A 17168-nucleotide genomic window follows, 5' to 3' on the forward strand; every position below is an offset into this window, starting at 1 on the left:
GTGCGACTGCTTGCAGTTTAGCAAAACAGAGCCAGCAAGTTGAGTGTCTGTCTGATGGATTTCTATTTCCATCAGCAAACTACCAATTTGGTGACAATTCCCACATCATTGACAAATGCGCACAAGAACACACAAGGCCATACACACAGCGCAGACAACACAAGCAAATAGCCAACAACTGGCACCAAACTTGACAAGCTTGACAAGCACACAGTAGCACAGACGTACAAACTGTACAAATGATATAGCTTATATAGAAAATACAAATGTGGTCTTTTGTTGAAGCTATTTACAAGCGCAAAGAGGAAAACTAGTTACAAGTATATACAACACTTTTAAGCTGAATCAATTGACAGTGTCAGCGCGGTACAAGAACACTCCCAAACTGGGCACTTACTGTCAATTATGCTTGAATATATGTCGTGATATTATCTTTTCTGCGCTCTAGATGCATGCGCCCGACATTGAGGTCAGCTAACAATAAACGCGAATTTGTGTCCTCTGCACGATGGCGGCAGAGATGTGTAAGTATCTTATGGTGCTCCAAAATACACTCCGCCAGCAGCTTTCGAGCCTGGCAAACTTTGCGTTTGGCTTTAGCTGCTTCGAGTGCGAGGTCAGAGTGATCATCTTCCTCTTCAAACGATGTGGAGTCTCGTTCCTGCCAGTACCGAAAGCATGTAAGAGTGACGAAGCATTGAAATCGGTGGATAACTCACAAGGTGCATCAATGTGGGGAAGTCGTCTTCCTCCTTGATCAGCTGCAATCGTGACAGGGAATATGAACATTGTAGACTCTGTCCGGACTGAGGATACAGAGAGCAGTCAGGATGATGGCGAGAGGATGGGAAATGCAGAGAATTTTCCGAACTGTGAGAGGAACTTCGAGAAGAAGCTCTAGAGTTGTAAGAGGAACCTCGGGAAGAAACTCCAGAATTGCAAGAGGCCCAGAGATGGTACGGAAGGGCCACAGTATTGACGTTGGATTTTGGCATCACGAGCACTGTAGCAGCAATATGGACAATATTCAGTACAATGATGCGATATGTGAGAGCTGAGTGAACGGTGTGAGACTTACTCGAACCGAGATGAATTCATTTGCTGCCCGCTATCTCAGTATCTGTCAATCATACTATGGTGTCAACTTGTCCAAAGTGCGGAAAGTTATTCACCAAGGAATCCAGTGTCACTCAACACCTCAGTCAGCCCCGAACGTCGTGCCACAGTTCCGCTCGTGATATGGTCGATATCTTGCGTTTTGTAGAGCTGGAACCGCCGCAGCAATCTCGAAACAATCAACTTCAATCAACGTCGTCCAAAGTGATTTTCCCGCAATTCAGTGCTGAAGATAACACGCTGAGCGTTGACTTTGATGGAGCCCATTTCGAGGACGAAGGAGAGTCATCAGAGGTGGAGGTGTATGAGGGCGCAGGGACTTGTTATGCTGGGGACGGTGTGACCTTTCTGGATCTGTTTGACGCTGATGAGTATGCAGAATGCAGGAAGGAAAACCTGTTCTACCCTTTTGCATCAAGGGAAGAGTGGGAGGTCGCTGATTTTCTCCGGCGTTTTCCCCTCAGTATGGCAGCAATCAACCAGTTTCTGGAACTCCCTATGGTGCGTGTCCTTTTCACAAGTGCTGGTGCTTTCTGACATTATCGTGCAGATCCATCGGTTGAAATTGTCATTCCGCAACGCTAAAGAGTTGCGAAGCCGTGCTGAGATGCTGCCGAAGGGACCAAGCTGGAAGTGTCGAACTGTTCCTTCGCTCAATCCCACAAAAACTCCTATCTGATTGTTTTGGAGGGATCCCGTGGAATGTCTGGAAAGTCTCTTCAGTAATCCCCTTTTTCACGACCAGCTCGATTTTGTTCCTCACTGCGTTTACACGACATCAGCGCGGCTTCTTCGTGTATACTCAGAGTGGTTGACAGGCGACTCTGCTTGGGAAATCCAGGTATGTACGGTTTGCATCTAACTATTCGTGTCGTCTCATCATAAGGACTGCAGGACCAGCTTCCCGGAGGTGCGACAGTCCTAGGCACTGTACTTGTTAAGACCGTGTTCAACGGGTCGGACCGGAGGGGCTTAGCTTCAGCTCGTGCGCTGCGCTCTTTACCCGAGTACGTGCCCCTAATTTACAGGGGGTTGGATATCGTCGGCCGAAGGGTATAGACGGGCCGGACAAGAGAGAGAAGACTACCCGAGACTTCGTCCGGGTAGAAACTAACAAGGTACAGACTACCCGAAGGTAGAAGCGGAGGGATTTAGCCTTAGGGATATAATCCCGAGGCTCGGAGGGTCGGACTAGAAAGACAATCCTAAGAGCCGAGGGAACACGAGGAATGAACTGAGTCTAAGATGATATTCGAACTGAGGATATACTACGGGTTACAAGGGGTTTATATACTATAAGGTATCCGACGGACGTCCGGCCGAAGCGCAGTCTTCGGATCAGAGGGCTATGTAGAAAATGTACTAACGGATATGAACTGCTGCGGACGATCGAGAATGGAGCCGGAGATTAAATGAAACAGGGGGGACAAGTTAAATGAAAGAAAAATGAATAGATTAACGGACGGATCAGAATGAACCCGGATATTAACTGTCAGAAGGATCCGGGCGTATAGGGGCATCAAGAAGCATATACAAATGGGGACACGGGGAAATGAATTCTAGAATGGAACCGAGAGAACGGACGGACCGGACCGGACCGGACGAGAAGCTTCAGGTACGGAATATGACAGTACTCTCTTCAGACAAAATGAATATCACCAATATGACTGGTGCCAGGGTCGCTCATCCACTCCTGTTAGGCCTCACTAACATTCACATGAACACTCACACCAAGCTCTCATCCAGAGCCTTTCTGCTTACGGCTCTCCTCCCTATCCCGCAGTATTTGCATTCAAAGCCATGGATGCGGGGTATGCTAGAAGATCGCCTCATGCACGAATGCCTTTCCATAGTGTTGAAGCCCTTAATGAAAGCCACTGAAATCGGAATCATGATGTCCGACCTGGCGGGAAACGTGTGCCACTGTTTTACGCCTCTTGCAGCATAATTGTCGACACCCCAGAGGCATGTATGCTTGCATGCATGTGCGGGAAAACTTCGCTGTTTACCTTGGCATCGTATCTGGAGTTTGGGGACGCTTTTCGTCATCCCGAGCGCACGCGCTCCATCACCCTGGCACAGCTCAATAGCATCAAGGTTGATCCTCATGACCTTGAAGCTTACATCTAAGCATGCGAGCAATACCGACTAAATGGTGTCCATTCTCCTTTCTGGGCGGACTGGCCACTCATAGAGTTTAAAAGTCCGGTCTAGTCCGGTCTTTTGACTTATTTGGAGGCAACCGGACCAGGACCAGTCTTTTTATTCCCACGATATCAGTGAACCTGGACTGGACCCGTAAAGACCGATGTTTGTGGTCCTTTGCGGTCCTGCAACCGGTTTTAGACCGGTTGCCACCACAACCAGTCCTGTGGCAGTGTAGTACCCCTTCCCACGATTCCAACGGTCTAATTGTTGTAGTAAACGGTTAAGATCTGAGCAAGATATGAGCATTATAAAAAAGGGTTCCCAAAATCTGCCCTGTACGTGAGTCAAATATGAAATGTCATTACCATGCTTAGGCTTCTTGACGAAATATGTGCTGCTAGTCAAGGCGATACTATAGCTAATCTTATCTTGTCAATAGGGTAAGATATAAGCAAGATATAAGCTTGACAAAAAATCGTTATCAGGCTTGTCTTTGAAAAATAAAAGTTGTCGTAAGGCTTAGGTGTCTTAATGTTAATTGTAGTCCTAGTCTAGGCAAGTCTATAGCTACTCATATCTTGTTGAACACTCAAGGTTTGGGTAAGTTATGAGCCAATCGGTGATTTTGACTGATTTTGACTTGCCGTTCTAACACGTCTGATCTTTGTGCTAGTCTTGGAGCATGATAATCATCAAGAGTTATCTAAATTTGATGTTCCATACCATTTTTGAGGTCTATGAACACACTGGTAAAGGTTTTTAAGCTTGGAAATCAATCCCTGGTTCAGTGCCAACAAGTGTAAAAACACACCCCACAGATTTATACGAGCCATTCTTAAAATGCTTGTAACTTTCCCAAATCTCAACTGATTTTGAAGATCAGACCACCGATAGAATCGCCTAGATGAGTACTACCCACATATAGGCAACCGATCCCAAAAAGACCGGTTGAAACCGGTCTTGGACCGGCAACTGCAACCGGACCTTCCTGGACCTGAGGCAACCGGCAACCGAGGTCCGGTCTTTTTCGGTCCGGTTGCGGTCTTTTTTCGATTTTGCAACTGGACTTTTAAACTCTAGCCGCTCACTGATCCTTCAGTCTTCTTGACGCCCGAACCTTTGCATCACTGGCACAAGGGGTTTTATGATCACGACCTCCAATGGTGCCTTACAGTTGTTGGAGCGCAGGAATTGGATTTTCGCATATCAATTTTGCAGCCTACTACGGGCTATCACCACTTTTGTGGTGGGATTTCGAAATTGAAGCAAGTCACGGGCAGAGTGCACCAAGATCTCCAGCGTTATGATGTTGGCCTGATCGCTGGTGCAGCTCCTCGTTGATTTGTGATTGCAATCTGTGCTCTTATGGATGTCCGGTACATGGCACAGTCTCCTTCGCCTGATGAGAATTTACTGGCGCATTGTCATATTCCGTACCTGAAGCTTCTTGTCCGGTCCGGTCCGTCCGTTCTCTCGGGTCTGTTCTAGAATTCATTTCCCCGTGTCCCCATTTGTATATGCTTCTTGATGCCCCTATACGCCTGGGTCCTTCTGACAGTTAATATCCGGGTTCATTCTGATCTGTCCGTTAGTCTATTCATTTCCCTTTCATTTAACTTGTCCCCCCTGTTTCATTTAATCTCCGGCTCCATTCTCAATCGTCCGCAGCAGTTCATATCCGTTAGTACATTTTCTACATAGCCCTCTGATCCGAAGACTGCGCTTCGGCTGGAAACCCGTCAGATACACTACAGTATATAAACCCTTTGTAACCCGTAGTATTTCCTCAGTTCGAATATTAACTTAGACTCTGTTCAATCCTCGTGTCCTCTCGGCTATTAGGATTATTATCCTAGTCCGATCCTCCGAGCCTCGGGATTATATCCCTAAGGCTAAATACCTCCGCCTCTACCTTCGGGTAGTCTATACCTTGTTAGTTTCTACCCGGACGAAGTCTCGGGTAGTCTTCCCTCTTTCGTCCGGCCCGTCCATACCCTTCGGCCGACGATATCCACCCCCCTGTAAATTAGGGGCCCGTACTCGGGTAAAGAGCGCAGCGCACGAGCTGAAGCTAAGCCCCTCCGGTCCGACCCGTTGGACACGGTCTTAACACGCGTATTGATAGATCGCTTTTGATCTTTCATGAAAACAAAGATGTTATCATCTCCTTAGGGGCTCGGATGGGGACGAAGAAGCCTATCGACAACTGGTTCATACTGAAGCTCGAACTTATGCAGAGCATCACTGCCAGCTCACGCAAAGTTGGCGCCCTCATTCAATGGTCCGCAGACACCACTGAGCACGCTCACATTTCTGAGATTAAGGACCCTGCGTGGCACACCAATAACAACGACTATGATCCTCAAATTTGTCGTTATTTAGATTGCCAGGAGAAGCTGCGACGTTTCGCAATTGCTACGACACTGAAGAGTACTTGCGCTGATTCTAACTCAGAAGAATTCTTTGAGGACGAGGACGACGAGGAAGACGAGGAAGACGATGGAGATTGTGATGAACCGATGGACCCGCGTACTGCGCTCTTAGCACAGCTGAACCAAACCCGCATCACCACTAACTACTTTACCAAAGCAAAGAAGTTGGTTGCCACGAGATGCGATAACATTTCTCACCCTCCTCGGACATTTGTTGCTGCCTCCACCACTATTCATCTCAATTTTGACCCTACTCGCACAGGGTTGAAAATCGACGAGGTTGCCAATGACTTCAACATACCAGATTTATGCGAGGTTCTTTCCGACTTCTTGCAACGTGACACGAGGAACGGAGAAACAGGTCATGGGTTGGGGGTTCAAAGGAGACAGCTAATTGACCGTCCCTCAGTTCATCCTTTTGAACGTATCCAGATATGGCATACTGTTCGCTTGCAACAAGTTTCCTTCTACGACGCCAGCATTATCTTACCCGCACAGACTGTGCATGCCTTCCCTCCATCTCCTGGGAGTGGGTGGCCAAAAGGCCGCTGGGATGCTGTCCTCGTCAATATTGATCGAGCCTATGATTGGCCTAAGTCGGGGTTGACGGGTGAGTTTGTTTATTGTGATACCAATCTCGCTCATCGTTGACACATCCCCCCTTTTTTGAAGGGCACCGTGTCTGCGAATTGCAGCTCATAATGCGCCCAGTTCCCCGGCGAGGTTCATAAATCACATGGCGAGATCAATATTTGTGCTACGTGCGTAGTTTCAAAATGGGTGCGGTTGATCCAGTCACCGAGATGCACATATTGAAACGCTGTAAACATGCCAATGGCGCGCCAGTGGGTGACATAGTTCCCCTTAGTCAACTTCGTGCATTCGTTCATATCATTCCTCAACTAGGTCATGCGGCAGATGCGTGGTTGACAAAGGCAAATTCTGCTCATTACCATTCATCTTTTTTCTTAAACAAGTACTTTGACAAACAGATATATGCTGCCCTCTCGCAAGGATAGATACCTTTACTGTACCCCACTAGTCAAAAAGAATTACAACAAGTGAAATCGGTTGATTTGAGTAGTATGAATGTGAGTCCTGACAAAGCCGACACCAGGGTGTGAATCCCAACAAGGCCGTCAACACCCGTGCACGCCTGTGCACACTTGTGCAGGCTGCACAGACACTGCTAGTATTCAGTAGTCAGATACATCGCACACTGGCAAATCTCCTACCAGACACCATTCCACAGCATGTCTTCCAGTTCAGACTCATCAGCCAGTGGTGAACCACCAATGACGACAACCTCGTCACTCAAACTTCCTGGCGCCACTTCATTCGACACTTACCTTTGTGGGGCATCACTCAGCTCTGCGGGCTTCCCACCTGTAGGCGGACGCACAGTTAATACTGTCAAGGGCCTTTTGAGGGCAGAGCTTGATGGCCATGTCATTGATGAGTCTGGCCTTGCCCAGATGAAGTTTACCGACTCCATTTTCCGTGCGCTCATCCCCGTATCAACCTTCCAAAATCATCACGTCAAAAAGATCAGGTACCACAAGAAGGACGGCGCATCTGTATACATACAAAACAAGTGGAATTACAGCCGCAGGAAAAAGAGCAAGGGTTCAGGGAGGGACACCACCGATACAGACATCGTTGACTCAGATGATTTGCGTGCAGAACTTGAGGCCTTGGATTCTCATGGTTCAACAATCTTCTCCCAAGGGACCGACAGCGGGAGTGACAATGAATTCAATGGCAGTGTAAAGGCAGGATCAAAGAGGAAACAGAAAAAGAGTTCGACCGAGAGGGACTTACAGTACCTGTTCCATGCTGTTCAGTGGGCCCTGCGTAATCGAACTGGATATGCGAAGAAACTTCCCTATGAAATTTCGCCCATCGAGCGGTACTGGTCTGCCGAGTTTGCCAACTCACCCATACCAGACCTATACAACTCGCAGAAGCCCGATGTCGCCCTGTTCTATTACATGAACAAACGTGAGGAAAAGAGATGGGTTGATGTCTTGAGCTTCGTGGAACACACCTCCAGCAATTTTGTTGCATCTCCTGATTTATCAGTGTATTGTGGATCTACCACCAAGGTGTACCTCATCATGCGAGAACAACCGTGGTGTCGCTTCGTTCTTGCCTACTCCATTTGTGCAGAAAAACTTTGCACCCATTATTTTGACCGCTCAGGCCTCATCATATCCCTTCCGACCCCCATCCATACACACCCGATCAGTGTGGTCGCCTGGAAGCTGATGATGACAAAGATTACCTTCAAGCCGTCTATAAAGATGAATGCGAGATCCTCCACAGCATCAGCGCCCAGACCGACCAAGTTGCAAAGATTTTGGATAGACGTATCGCACAATGTCTCTCACAATCTACCGGATGCTTCCCCTTGCGTCGCCGCTTTCTCAGTGGGGTTCAGACTACTGAACCCTTCTCCCTCGAGGACTCAGATGTCACATCTGATGAATCAGATGAAATGAGGGGTGGGAACCTGGGTACGTCGGACTTTGCCTTCGACGAGTCAGGCTCAGAAGGCTTAGATGACTAAGTATTATCAATGTATGTGAAACCCTCGTTTCGTGTATGACTTCCACGCTGACATGGTTTCTCATCCCACTTTTTGTGTCCACTTTTGGACATTTTTTGTTCACCAGCGTAGTTTCTCATCCCCTACTTTTTGTGCCTGCTTTTGGACATGTCTTGTTCGCTATTCTTGGAGTCCTCGTGTCAGCTTTATTAGTGACTATTACCGCACCATCGCTTCTTCCCCCACTTCCAGACTTCTCTGGTCCCAGCTTCTCGAATTGTTGTGTCCATTAGGATCACCGCAGTGATCAGATATTTGCGATTGCCCTGTATGAAGTATTGTCACTTTGGTGATCTGACACAATTTTTTTGTCCTATTCAACCCAGAACGTCTTATAACTTTGTGTGTTTGTATTAGATAACTTTTTGTGATGTACTTTTCAATATGATGCTCAATGTGACCCCCAAATCTGTGCGTGACAAATCTTCAAATTGAGGTGTTACCCATTGATCAGTCAATTCATTTAGCTACGATTCAGTGGACTCAATTCAATCATTATTTGTCAATTAACATGCGTTTGTAGGCACTGGTATGCACGAGATAGAAGTATTCAGGTTCCTCCCCCCCTTCCCTCAGTGACTCCCACCATCCCTAGCGCGGTGTGTTGTCCCTCCTCGACATGGAGCTGCATTCTGGTCCAGTTTCATTCAATTTTGATGATATCCCAGATCAAGGCCTATCGAACATTCCCGATCGACCTCAGGATGAAGCCGCATACTCACAAGATGACTCGTTTGGCCTTGGCCAAGCTAATCAGTCGCATCCTGATCCATTGTTGTGCAGAATCCCTGTGAATTTTGGTGAAGTCTCAGCAGATGAGGATGGCTTTAATCTGGATAGGAATGCATTTGGTGGTGAGTATCATCTTGCTGCTGGTTTTCAATTCACTGATCTCGCATTTGAAGCTTTCTTTGATTTCACAGCTTATGCCAGCACCAGTGGACCATCAACTAGTCATGCTGGTGCTAGTGTCCCTGCTCTGATCCTGCGTTCAGAAGAGATTGACGTGCTCTATCCGTTACCACCTCCCCGGGCACTGCAGGGGACCGTCGAGAGAATGCAGCGCTCACGACACATCTCAGCGCCATATCCTACACCGGAACACAAATTCACGGCACAGCAGAGCTATTGCTACAATCGACCCGCAAATGCTGCAGCTCTGTGCAAATCTGCCCACCGCCCCTGCAACATCCACCCACACTGAACAGGTCACCCACACCACTTCTGCCGACTCTGTTGCCCCCGCCGTCTCTGTTACCCCCGCCGTCTCCGTTGCCCCCGTTGTCTCCATTGCCCCCATTGTGATCTCCATAGAGCCTGCCCCTCAGCAGCCCGTCGCACCTGTCACCATCTGGGTGTCATCTGACGTACAGAAGCAGATCACAGTTCGCGCAAAAACCAAGCTTGTCCAATATTGGTTGACATTGCATGCGATGGCGGGCAGCGATGCTCAGAAGCGAGCAGTCGTCAATCTCGCAATCGCGGACGCGATTCCTGGCATCATTGGCATGCATGGTAAGTTTTCCAATATCTAATTCCGAGTTTGGAACTCACACTTTTATTTTTTTAGTCCATGTTTCCAATCCAACAACGGCGAATCAGCGTCAACAGCTGATGGGGGCATGGACCACCATGTTCACCAATCTGGTGAAGCTCGTGCGGGTCTGTGCCCTGTTCGGCTTCGACATATACCCCCCTCAAGGTTCTAACGTCGTCCCTGACGAATTCCGGAGGCGTGTCATAGATGTGGTGATCAACGATCAACGTCGCCCTCTTGTGTTCATGCATCAATTCACTGTCAATAGTGTACGTTGTATTCCTTCCTTCCTCGTTTCGTAATTTAATGTTAGTTCAGGCCAGGGACGTAACGATCTTGGATGGCGTGCTCAACAATTCGTTCATATTACGCATGGTCATCCGTTTTGTGTGGTGCAGCAACACCGGCATTTCGGATTGCATCACCAACCCACTGAAAGATTTCAACTCGATATTTGCTGCTTTTGGGGCCATCATGAAGCTGATATTGTTTGAGCAAATGTTACATCCGCCCGTTACTATCACACACTCACAGCTTGATGTGAGCAACATGTTCCTTGCAATTCTTCAGTACATTCAAGGTCTTCATGGTGTGCAGAAGGTTACATTTGACAATTACAAATCTTACACTTTTAGGATTGGGAGCTATCAGCAATGGTCCACAAACATATTGGCACCGCTTGACGTATTGTTGACATTGTAGTAGCTTCTAGGATTATCACACTGTACTGGACCTTCAAAGGACTTTCATCTGACAGTATGTGCGCATCGTTCATGCAGTCCTCATGCGCAGACTATATTTTATGTCATGAGCCTCACGGAATTAATATACAGGATCTGGCTCCCATATTTAACCCAAAGAATGTACGTACCTGACCGAGTCCAAAAGAGACACTCAAAAGTAGGGTTCAGCACTAGCTACTACTATAAATCAGCTCAGCCCGCAGATAGCTATGTATCCCCCACACATTCTTTTAAATCTATACACTCATTGGTTTTGTTTTAGCATGACGAGCGAAAGCACATCTGGTCGGGGTAAGTTCTCACTACACGCGCACCACCATTCACGAATCTAGGAAATCAATATTACTATGACAGGCATTTGAGCCGCGAAGCAAAAGGTGATGGACAACACAGGTAAGTTCTCTCTACATTATTGGATTCGGAATAAACCAGGGCTTATTGTCTGTTGTGCTAGTCTGGAGGATTGGCATGAGCCAAAAGCGACAGCACCCCAGCATGCCCGAAGAGCCCAAGAAATGCTGCAATCCACCTGCGCAAAAGAAACCTTGCACGGACACCACCACCGGGGGTATCACTCATCCAGCAATCCCACAGGCTTCTACTAGAAAGCATCGAGGTAAGCGTGACTGTTACTGCACACTAACTAGTATGCAGTGAAGTGACCACCCACAGAGTTCAACATCGATGAAGGCAGCACAAGCATTACCAAGCACGGGCCGCCACCAAAGAAAGGTCAGCGTTTTATACTGTCAAATTGGTTCAGTGGTCATCTGTATTTTCAGCACGAAAAGAAACCAAACGGAAGCCGACTTCATGTCACGCCTCCAAAGACATGCCTTGTAGCATCGACGATGCATTTTTAGGTGATGAACCTGAGGAGATATCTGACTTTCAACCTGGCTGCGACTCGGAAGCGGATGACGAGGAAGATGCCGACGACTCAGATGAGGCCGAATCTATCGTGAAGTTCCTGTCAGCAGAAGTAAGTACAGTTACTGTTTACATTACTGCTAACCACAACTTCAATTGATACCCCTCAGGTACCAAAATTTGTCTCAGAGGCCGAAAAGCTCGATTTCCCACTGACAAAACCAACCTGGCCTCCGAGTCAAGCAGCTACATCAAAATTGATGAGCGCTCCTGTGGCTACCAAGGTCAGTTGAGTCTTCATCCTGGAAGTACAGTGTCATCTATGCTGAACAACTTGCGCCTCATAGGTGAGGCAGACTGCTGAACCATTCCCCTTCTTGTCGGCCCAACCACGGGCTCCTGTGGCTTCCAGGGTAAGTTTATTCCTCAATGCCATCCATGCTGAAAATGCTTGACTGATTCCTTCAGCAGGCAAAATCCCAGTCCACGCATGATCAAACCAGGGTCAGTTGTTCCCTCAATTGTCATCTACGCTGAAAATCATAAACGATGCTTTACTGATGCCCCTCAACAGGCAAAAACTCAGTTTAATGCACATGGCCATATCAAGGTAAGTTGACGTTTGATGCCATCCATGCTGAAAATGATGATCATTGACTGATGCGCTCAACAGGCAAAGACTCATTCCGCGTGTGATCGTAAACGAGCAAATGAGGTGAGTTCGCTTTTCTCATGCTTCTTGCTGTAATTGAAGTCACACACTGCAGACTCCAACCTGGGCAGATGATTCCAATGATGGAGTCATCGCATCAGAGAACTCGGAAGGACTCAAGGCCATGCCAGACGACCACAGTGAACACGAGTCTCCAAAGGACGACTTTATCGTAGTAGACGATGACGACGACGATAGCGGCCATCGTGAAGAGCCCAAACTTGTACGGAGTGCAAACGCAGGAAAGTTAAAGCTGATGGATCAAACTAGCGACACCTGTCGTGTCGTCCAACGAGCGATACTTGAGGCAAAGGTTCATATGACCTTTGTCGATGGTTATCCAGAGCTCACTGAAAAAAATCGATTCACATGAGACACGCTCTCAACAGCAGCTCGCACGTGTGGTGTTCTACCCATTCAGCATCGCCTCAAGACTGATGACTCGTACACATCTGTGCTTTCAACTCTGGTATGTCATTATTTTTAAAAGAGTACTATTATAACAATGATCACATGCAGGTTGAGGCTCGAGTGCCGCTTTTTCGTACCGAATTGAAGGATGACACTTGTGCACAAGTGACAGCCTATTACCGTCTTGGTCCCGACTGTATTGATACTTCCAAGGCTTTGCTGGCGAGCCATGTATATCATTTTGCGCAGCATTTTGATGTAGGTTTCTATATTTCATGTTTTATGTTACTTATTCAGTGTCACACGTGGTTTCCTTCTCCAGGAGAAAAATGTCCCTATTCCGCAGGCAGCAAAACCGTACTCTGCAGATATATTGCCTTACTTAATGAAGGGGCGCTACTTCAATGGGCCAAAGTCGGTTGGTGTGAAATTTGCAGACCGTTTCAAGGAGATCTCAGGCAACAAGGCCCAGCGGCCTGAGGTGACGATTCCAATGGTCGCATTGACCAGTACTTCGGTATATTTTCGGTTCTCAATCTACTCACAGTCCGTGTATTAACAAGTGCATAGGTGTAGAGTTTAAAAGTCCGGTTAAGTCCGGTCTTTTGCCTTATTTGGAGGCAACCGGACCAGGACCAGTCTTTTTATTCCCACGATATCAGTGAACCTGGACTGGACCCGTAAAGACCGATGTTTGTGGTCCTTTGCGGTCCTGCAACCGGTTTTAGACCGGTTGCCACCACAACCGGTCCTGTGGCAGTGTAGTACCCCTTCCCACGATTCCAACGGTCTAATTTTTGTAGTAAACGGTTAAGATCTGAGCAAGATATGAGCATTATAAAAAAGGGTTCCTAAACTCTGCCCTGCATGTGAGTCAAATATGAAATGTCATTACTATGCTTAAGTTTCTTGACGAAATATGTGCTGCTAGTCAAGGCGATACTATAGCTAATCTTATCTTGTCAATAGGGTAAGATATAAGCAAGATATAAGCTTGACAAAAAATCGTTATCAGGCTTGTCTTTGAAAAATAAAAGTTGTTATAAGGGTTAGGTGTCTTGACGAAATATGTGCTGCTAGTCAAGGCGATACTATAGCTACTCGTATCTTGTCGAACACTCAAGGTTTGGGTAAGTTATGAGCCAATCAGTGATTTTGACTGATTTTGACTTGCTGTTCTAACATGTCTGATCTTTGTGCTAGTCTTGGAGCATGATAAATCATCAAGAGTTATCTAAATTTGATGTTCCATACCATTTTTGATGTCTACGAACACACTGGTAAAGGTTTTTAAGCTTGGAAATCAATCCCTGGTTCAGTGCCAACAAGCCTAAAAACACACCCCACAGATTTATACGAGCCATTCTTAAAATGCTTGTAACTTTCCCAAATCTCAACCGATTTTGAAGATCAGACCACCGATAGAATCGCCTAAGTGAGCACTACCCACATATAGGCAACCGGTCCCACAATGGACCGGTTGAGACCGGTCTTTCATTTTTCGCAAAAGTTAGGCAACTGCAACCGGACTTTTCTGGACCTGAGGCAACTGGCAACCGAGGTCCGGTCTTTTTCGGTCCGGTTTCGGTCCGGTTGCGGTCTTTTTTCGGTCTTGCAACTGGACTTTTAAACTCTACATAGGTGTATGCCACGCTCTTGTGGAAGGCCAGCAAGTCTCCCTCAAAGTTCAATTTCACCGGCAACCAGTTCAGCTAGTGCTGCCGTGGTCCAGTTCGGTCAGGTTCACAGAGGGATGAGCGAAAACCAAGAACTGGACCTAGGTCCGGTTCTACCAGACTCAACGAACCCCAAACTGGACCTTTGTGAACGGTTCGGAATGGTCAGGTCCGATTATTTTCACGTTCGAATGTGAACCAAACCTAAAAAAAATTTACAGCGAGCAAAAAAAAACATAGATAGTTTACAGCGCGCAAAAAAAATGTAGATAGAACTTGTACTCATAGCTACACATCCAACACAGCTGCTTCTGCCTCAACCTTCGTGGAAACATGGCCATTCCTGTATGCTGCCTTCAACAACTGCAGTGAGCTGAACGTGGATGCTGCGAGTCCATTGCGTCGTACAGTAGAAGTGATCCCTCCGCTCGAAAAAGCCTGTTTGGAGGGAATGGAGCTGCCTTGAATGGGCAAGTAGTCTCGTGCAATGTGTGCTAGTGTAGGAAATTGCAATGAGTGAAGCTAATGAACAATTTAAGTAGCAAATAAACAGGTCATGATGAGATTACTTACCCCCCACCAGGCAACAATGTTGTCAGCTTCCTCTAGCGGCGAAGACAGATACATTGTGAGTTCTTGACGAGGATTATGAGCACGTTGGTCCGCGGCTTGACGTGTTTTGATGGCCTCGCGCATCCACACATCACCGTACCGATTTTCATGCAAGGGTCTTGTTGGCGGAGTGGGTTCTTTGGCAGGTGCTCGAGTTGGTGGTTCATAATACTTGTCAAACTATAAATGTAAGTTCAGGAAGGATAATGAGCAGTCAGAACTAATACTACTTACCACAGCCTTGAGGTGAGCCTTCCCGTTTGCAACGTCTCGAGTGTCCCATCGATCTTCGACATAGGCAAGTTTGTAGTTGGGGTCAAGGACTGTGAATGTAATTATATGAGGGGTGTGCATGCAACATAGAAAATAATATTAATGCTTACCAAGACAAATGAAATATACATCGGAGTCACTCGTTTTCTTGTAGTACTTGTCGACGTTCTTGAGTCCTTGCTTGATTGCATCTGCGATCAGTGCGTACTGCTCATCGTTTGCCATCTCTTGCCACCGGTTAGCAAGGCATTCCAATGTAGGGATTGTTTGTGACGCAGTTGGGTGTTTCGCAGATGAGAACAATTGTTGGGCAGTCGCTGGTTCCTTCAGGACTTGATGAACGAGCGCGAGGTGTTTCCAATTGTTCCGATCGAGCTTGAAATCATTGTAAGACTTGTTGTGAAGGTTCGGCACTTCTTTGCTTTCATCAGTGAGGTTTGTGAAGCAGTTCACAGCCTGTTCAATTATGAGTATCGAACTGATAAACACTGATAATAATAATAAAGACTTACCCAATGTAAGAGTAGCATGCGATCAAGACATTTATATAGAGAAGCCCAACGAGTCCTAATCCACTGCAATAACTCGAGCGCGGGGACTTTCTCTTCTTTGCAGGCCTTCTTGAAGAATGCACAAGCTTGAGGCGATTTTCGAATCTAACAATGCCAATCAGCAAGAGTATAGAATACTAATGTAGTACATACCTGCTCAATGAGTGCGAGGGCTTTACCAAGCGAATCACCAGTGTCGAACACATCATCTTTCTTGCAATCACCGTTAACTTCCATGGCTGCGAGCTCCTTATTCAGAACATCGAGATCATTGTCGTTCTCCGTATCGAGTGCCTGACGGATCTTCTTCATAAGCGCAGCTTGAGGAGTAGGTGCAACTGCATCTACAAAGTGTCGTGCAGCAAGGTTTAGTATGTGTTCCTGGCATCTGATGCGGTGCGTGGCAGGTATCCACTGGACACCCTCGGGATCAATTTCACGAGCGACCTCCTTCATTGCAGTATCGTTGTTGCTCGCATTATCGGAGGTCATCCACCCAACCTATATGAATCATTAGCTTTGCTGCAGGATAGTAGGCCAGACCTTACCTTTTCTCGGAGGTTGTATGTGTCAATTGAGTCGATAAGCATACGAGCGATGTTTTGCCCGCTGTGATTGCCCTCGATGTATTCAAAACTAAGCTGCTTGCGACGTAACTCCCATTGCTGGGGTTTATCATCTGGATTCCAAATATAGTGACCGGTGATGGAGAAAAACGGGTCGCCGATGATCAAAGTCCAGGAGTCAAATGTCATAAAAACTTTGCTATCAACTTTTGCAAGACGCTCACATATGACATTGACTATGGCTTCCATGCGTGCCTTGATGGTCTCAGTGAGCTTCGTGCGGTGAGGGATGTCACGTTCAGTAAGGCCAGAGCGAACATAGCGAAGTAGGTTTCGGAAAGCTGGTTTGTCGACCAGCTGCAGCGCCTCGTCTTCGGTCACAATAAACTCCATTATGTACTCTAAGAGCCCAGCCTTGGTGAATGTAGGTGCTTTGGTGACGAGTATACTATCAAGGGTAGATTGCCTCGAACTGTCAATGATTTAGTGTCACATTATACAAAAGGTTAGTTAAAGCTCACAGGGCCTGATCCTCATCAGCTGGAATAGCGCGAGGGTGCATTACAATTCCTGCAGCTTGACAGCGAGCCTTGTAGAGTTGAAAGTGGTTTTTTTTGCTGATAGATATGTGTTAGCGCAAAACGTCAAGAGATGTCATTGAGAGGACATGTTAAGACCGTGTTCAACGGGTCGGACCGGAGGGGCTTAGCTTCAGCTCGTGCGCTGCGCTCTTTACCCGAGTACGGGCCCCTAATTTACAGGGGGGTGGATATCGTCGGCCGAAGGGTATGGACGGGCCGGACGAAAGAGGGAAGACTACCCGAGACTTCGTCCGGGTAGAAACTAACAAGGTATAGACTACCCGAAGGTAGAGGCGGAGGTATTTAGCCTTAGGGATATAATCCCGAGGCTC

General features: G+C 47.1%; 4 protein-coding genes across 4 annotated transcripts; all 4 read left to right on the forward strand.

The window, feature by feature from the left end:
• Positions 1-508: 508 nt before the first annotated feature.
• DEU56DRAFT_872775 (uncharacterized protein) lies at positions 509-6715 on the forward strand (the record flags this gene model as incomplete). Its single annotated transcript, XM_041355811.1, has 13 exons — positions 509-722; positions 1433-1617; positions 1667-1749; positions 1807-1957; positions 2011-2046; positions 2732-3031; positions 3172-3213; positions 4345-4600; positions 4708-4723; positions 5390-6104; positions 6129-6306; positions 6369-6419; positions 6492-6715. The coding sequence occupies 13 exons, from the start codon at positions 509-511 to the stop codon at positions 6713-6715; spliced, it is 2451 nt and encodes an 816-aa protein (XP_041205347.1).
• Positions 6716-6949: 234 nt separating this feature from the next.
• On the forward strand, positions 6950-8265 carry DEU56DRAFT_915715 (uncharacterized protein; the record flags this gene model as incomplete). Its single annotated transcript, XM_041357776.1, has 2 exons — positions 6950-7827; positions 7899-8265. 2 exons carry the CDS (start codon positions 6950-6952, stop codon positions 8263-8265), a joined length of 1245 nt encoding a protein of 414 aa, XP_041205348.1.
• A 658-nt stretch (positions 8266-8923) lies between these two features.
• DEU56DRAFT_915716 (uncharacterized protein) lies at positions 8924-10543 on the forward strand (the record flags this gene model as incomplete). Its single annotated transcript, XM_041357777.1, has 5 exons — positions 8924-9158; positions 9228-9352; positions 9387-9819; positions 9875-10110; positions 10160-10543. The coding sequence occupies 5 exons, from the start codon at positions 8924-8926 to the stop codon at positions 10541-10543; spliced, it is 1413 nt and encodes a 470-aa protein (XP_041205349.1).
• Positions 10544-11079: 536 nt separating this feature from the next.
• DEU56DRAFT_915717 (uncharacterized protein) lies at positions 11080-13136 on the forward strand (the record flags this gene model as incomplete). The annotated part of the gene is made up of 12 exons (XM_041357778.1): positions 11080-11200; positions 11257-11316; positions 11367-11566; positions 11625-11738; positions 11802-11867; positions 11923-11958; positions 12029-12064; positions 12128-12169; positions 12222-12501; positions 12556-12635; positions 12686-12835; positions 12900-13136. 12 exons carry the CDS (start codon positions 11080-11082, stop codon positions 13134-13136), a joined length of 1422 nt encoding a protein of 473 aa, XP_041205350.1.
• Positions 13137-17168: the final 4032 nt, after the last annotated feature.

Source organism: Suillus clintonianus, assembly GCF_016758775.1.
Source record: "Suillus clintonianus strain FC179 chromosome Unknown DEU56scaffold_72, whole genome shotgun sequence".
Taxonomy (NCBI): Eukaryota; Fungi; Basidiomycota; class Agaricomycetes; order Boletales; family Suillaceae; genus Suillus; species Suillus clintonianus.